Genomic DNA, 4,480 nt, shown 5'->3' with positions numbered 1-4,480 from the left:
AATAGTAATGATTGGAATGATGAATCATCAGGAGTCTTAGCTACATCTAAACAGTTGCAAGGTCATAAGAATCAGTCTGCTGCAGTTGCATTTGTTGAGCAAACCGTTCGTCATGTTCAGCTGAATTCTCAAGGAGTGCTGCAACATTGTTTTGTTTCACAGGTTGAACCTAAGAACATTATAAAAGCTCTTGAAGATTATTTTTGATACAAGGCATGATAGGAAGCTTATTGTGTCCCCCTGCATATATGTCTTCATCCTTGTTTTTATATGAATGTGCACTCACGCTGGGGGAGTATGATGAGATGGTGATATTGGTGATGATGGTGATGTCATAGCTGAATGTAGCTGAGGCTTATGGTTTTGAAAGATTCTAGTATTATTCACATCTGGAGCTTGAGTTGTCACATTCAGATAAAAAGGGGGAGAATGAAAGCATGAAGACGTTCTGGTGCTACAAGGCTGTGTTGTAGGACTCTGGAAGATGTTTACGCGTCTTGAAGGAGTCACGGATATTGGATGACGTGGCAATACTTTTGAAGGCCTGTTAATTAGAGGACAAGATATTATCATATTGACTAATAGATTTGGACTTATCCTTGTTTAGGAAAGTAGGTCATAGGAGGGTTTCTATATATTGTATTATTGGACAAACATGTTGTTTGGCCGTTCAAGAAGAATTTTAGAGAACTAAGCGAGAAAGCTTTTAGGGTTCTTAGGGATTTTGGTTAGATTAAGAATTGGTCAGTGGCAAGTCGTGTTGACTGTGTGTAAATCTGATTAAACATATCTTGTAAGATTGTTTAAGTGATTCTTAATAAGAAAAGAAGTTCTTTTCTATATTGGCTGCATCTTCGTTTTTACAGTAGTCAGCTTCCTCTCTACGGCATCCACTCCACCACCGGTGCGGATCCCTTCTACTGGACGCGTGCCATTCTCGCATCCAGCCGTGGCACCGTCATGGAGCTAGGTATCGGTCCCATCCTCACATCAGGGCTCGTCATGCAGCTACTGACAGGCTCAAAGATCATTCAGATCCTCGATGAGGATCGCGCTCTGGCGCAGAAGCTTCTTGGCATTCTAATCGCCCTTGGTCAAGCCATGGCATATGTTCTTTCTGGAATTTAGGTCCTGTTGCGCAGCTCGGTGTAGGAAACGCATTACTCATCGTCCTCCAGCTTGTCTTCGCCGTAATCATCGTTATCTGCCTCGACGAGCTTCTCCAAAAGGGATACGGTCTTGGCTCAGCGACCTCCCTTTTCATAACGACCAACCTCTGCGAAAGCGTTATCTGGAAAGCGTGTAGCCCCGTCATCATCACACGCTCCTCTAGACCCGAGTTCGAAGGCGCTGTGGTCTCGCTCTTCCATAACCTGATAACCAAGTCCAGCAGCGTCCGACAAGCTTTCTTCAGGCAAAGCCTTCCAAACGTTACAAACTTGCTCGCAACGGTTTTGGTCTTCCTCATCGTCGTTTACATCCAAGGTTTCCGCGTTCTCTTGCCAGTTAGGTCAAAGGATCGCCGTGGTGGTCAAGCTAACTACCCGATCAAGCTATTCTACACCTCCAACATGCCTATCATACTCCAATCTGCGCTCGTCTCAAATATCTACTTCATCTCTCTGCTTCTTCACCGTAACTTCAGTGGCAACTTCTTGGTGAACTTACTGGGGCAGTGGAGAGACTCCGTACCAGCCGGTGGTCTGGCTTATTTGATCACAGCTCCGATAAGCTTGATGGATATGGCAGCTCATCCGTTCCACGCACTCTTCTACATAGTCTTCATGCTCTCTCTCAGTGACGTGGACTCAAGTCTCGGGATCCTCTGCTAGAGATGTGGCTAAACAGCTCAAGGAGCAGCACATGGTGATTCCTAGACACAGAGACTCCAATCTGCAAAAGGATATCAACCGTTATATCCCAACAGCAGCCGCCTTTGGAGGAATGTGCATTGGTGCGCTCACTGTTCTCGCTGACCTCACCGGAGCCATTGGCTCAGGGACCGGAATCTTGCTTGCCGTTACAACCATATATCAGCTTCTCGGTGCTTTTGACAAGGAAAAAGTCATCTAGTGAGGTCCTGCCTGCCTACACCATCTTGTTGAAACATCAATTACTTCCTAGTTAAGATCCAATTCCATGTAACTTTGGGTTAGTTTATATTCTGCGGGTGTTTTTGTCAATTAGTTAACCTTTGTTATATAAGTCGTTTACAGTCTTATGGAATGTTTATTACTTTTACAGAGTTATAGTTTTCTTCCACTGAAGGAAGAATTTCAATACATTGAAATTGCATACTTATGTTTCAATTACCTAAAACACGCTAACAAGTTGTTGCAAACAAGGCTCGCTCATTAGGAAGCATGCTCAAGCAGTCAAGCTTTAGAGATTAATTAAGAAAATAACCTACAATATACCTCTAATAGTACTTTACCAGTATNGGGGCAGTGGAGAGACTCCGTACCAGCCGGTGGTCTGGCTTATTTGATCACAGCTCCGATAAGCTTGATGGATATGGCAGCTCATCCGTTCCACGCACTCTTCTACATAGTCTTCATGCTCTCTCTCAGTGACGTGGACTCAAGTCTCGGGATCCTCTGCTAGAGATGTGGCTAAACAGCTCAAGGAGCAGCACATGGTGATTCCTAGACACAGAGACTCCAATCTGCAAAAGGATATCAACCGTTATATCCCAACAGCAGCCGCCTTTGGAGGAATGTGCATTGGTGCGCTCACTGTTCTCGCTGACCTCACCGGAGCCATTGGCTCAGGGACCGGAATCTTGCTTGCCGTTACAACCATATATCAGCTTCTCGGTGCTTTTGACAAGGAAAAAGTCATCTAGTGAGGTCCTGCCTGCCTACACCATCTTGTTGAAACATCAATTACTTCCTAGTTAAGATCCAATTCCATGTAACTTTGGGTTAGTTTATATTCTGCGGGTGTTTTTGTCAATTAGTTAACCTTTGTTATATAAGTCGTTTACAGTCTTATGGAATGTTTATTACTTTTACAGAGTTATAGTTTTCTTCCACTGAAGGAAGAATTTCAATACATTGAAATTGCATACTTATGTTTCAATTACCTAAAACACGCTAACAAGTTGTTGCAAACAAGGCTCGCTCATTAGGAAGCATGCTCAAGCAGTCAAGCTTTAGAGATTAATTAAGAAAATAACCTACAATATACCTCTAATAGTACTTTACCAGTATTTGAGTAAACTATGGCCTCATGTAGACCAAACCAGAAAACATATAACTTGATTGTTGATGGATTGATTACATACTACAAGTGAAACAGACAAGAGGAAGCAACTACCAAATTATATTCATTCATAATTCGTTTTTGTTATAATGAGTTTTTCGTTTTGTCTATATATCTAATCACATTTTAATAAAATAAATTACAAATAACATATATAATAAAAGTGAAACTATGAAATGATTTTGCCTTGTTCTGTGACTACTAATATGAACAAGTACTTTTGAAATATCTTTAGGTTAGAACGTTTCTACATGTTAAATGTCACTCACTTCTTGCATGTTTATACGAAACTGATATCAACAAGGACCACACTTCTTTCCTTGCTTTCCACTCTTATTTTTGTTGAAATAAAACTAAAGTCAATTCGGAATTGGAATCTTTAATATCGTATATGATATTATGATGATAAAGACAAAGGGCTAGATAGATTTTATCTGATCCACTTGTTTATAAATATGGATACGGAAAATTGTATTTCCTATGTAATTTGGGAACCGACTCTCTAAACACATCCTAGTCTCTATAAATACAGAACCTCTAAACTCTAAAGATCTCACAAAAGCAAAACAAACCAAAAAAGAAGAAGAGAAAGCAATCAATATATTTGATCAAAGAAGAAGAAGAAGCGATGGGTCTATCTACTGCACGCAAGCTACTCGTTGTTCTCCTGGTTACTGTGTTCGTCTTCTCCGGGAGTGCTGACGCCTGGAGCTGGAGTTGGGGTTCTGGTTCCAACGGGGGTTGGGGATGGAGCTCCGACAACTCTGGCGGTTCTTCTGGCTCGGCTTCTGGTGGTTCAGAAGACTCTAACTCGGGTGGTTCAAGCTGGGGTTACGGATGGAGCTCAGACGGAACAGATATTGACTGGGGTTGGGGAAGCAGCTCTGGCTCAAACCATTCTAGCGGTACTGGCTCTACACGCAAAAGTCACAGCCCTGGCCAAAATCACTCAAGCGGCACTAGCCCTACGCACAACAACCATAGTTCGGGATCAAACCACTCAAGAACGTTGGTTCTACACACAACAACCACAGCTCCGGCTCATCAAACCACTCGAGCATTGTCGGTTCTACCCACAACGGTCACAGCTCCGGGTCAAACCACTCAAGCATCGTTGGTTCTACACACAACAATCATAGCTCGGGCTCAAACCACTCAAGCATCACCGGTTCTACACACAACCACACGGTTCCAATAAGGAGGGGGAGAAAGATTG

General features: G+C 42.7%; 1 protein-coding gene and 1 pseudogene across 1 annotated transcript; both read left to right on the top strand.

Annotated features, from left to right (window-relative positions):
• The window catches only part of LOC104729781, an 8,378-nt pseudogene extending 5,460 nt beyond the window's left edge, over positions 1-2,918 (top strand).
• Positions 3,893-4,462, top strand: LOC104729780 (uncharacterized transmembrane protein DDB_G0289901-like). The gene has a single exon (XM_019233465.1). It carries the CDS (start codon positions 3,893-3,895, stop codon positions 4,460-4,462), a length of 570 nt encoding a protein of 189 aa, XP_019089010.1.

Source organism: Camelina sativa, chromosome 12 (assembly GCF_000633955.1).
Source record: "Camelina sativa cultivar DH55 chromosome 12, Cs, whole genome shotgun sequence".
NCBI lineage: Eukaryota > Viridiplantae > Streptophyta > Magnoliopsida > Brassicales > Brassicaceae > Camelina > Camelina sativa.
This window is presented reverse-complemented; position numbering and strand designations above follow the sequence as displayed.

What these genes read in the sequence shown, in the direction of transcription:
- LOC104729780 (XM_019233465.1), top strand. Translation starts at nt 3,893, where the DNA reads ATGGGTCTATCTACTGCACGCAAGCTACTCGTTGTTCTCCTGGTTACT.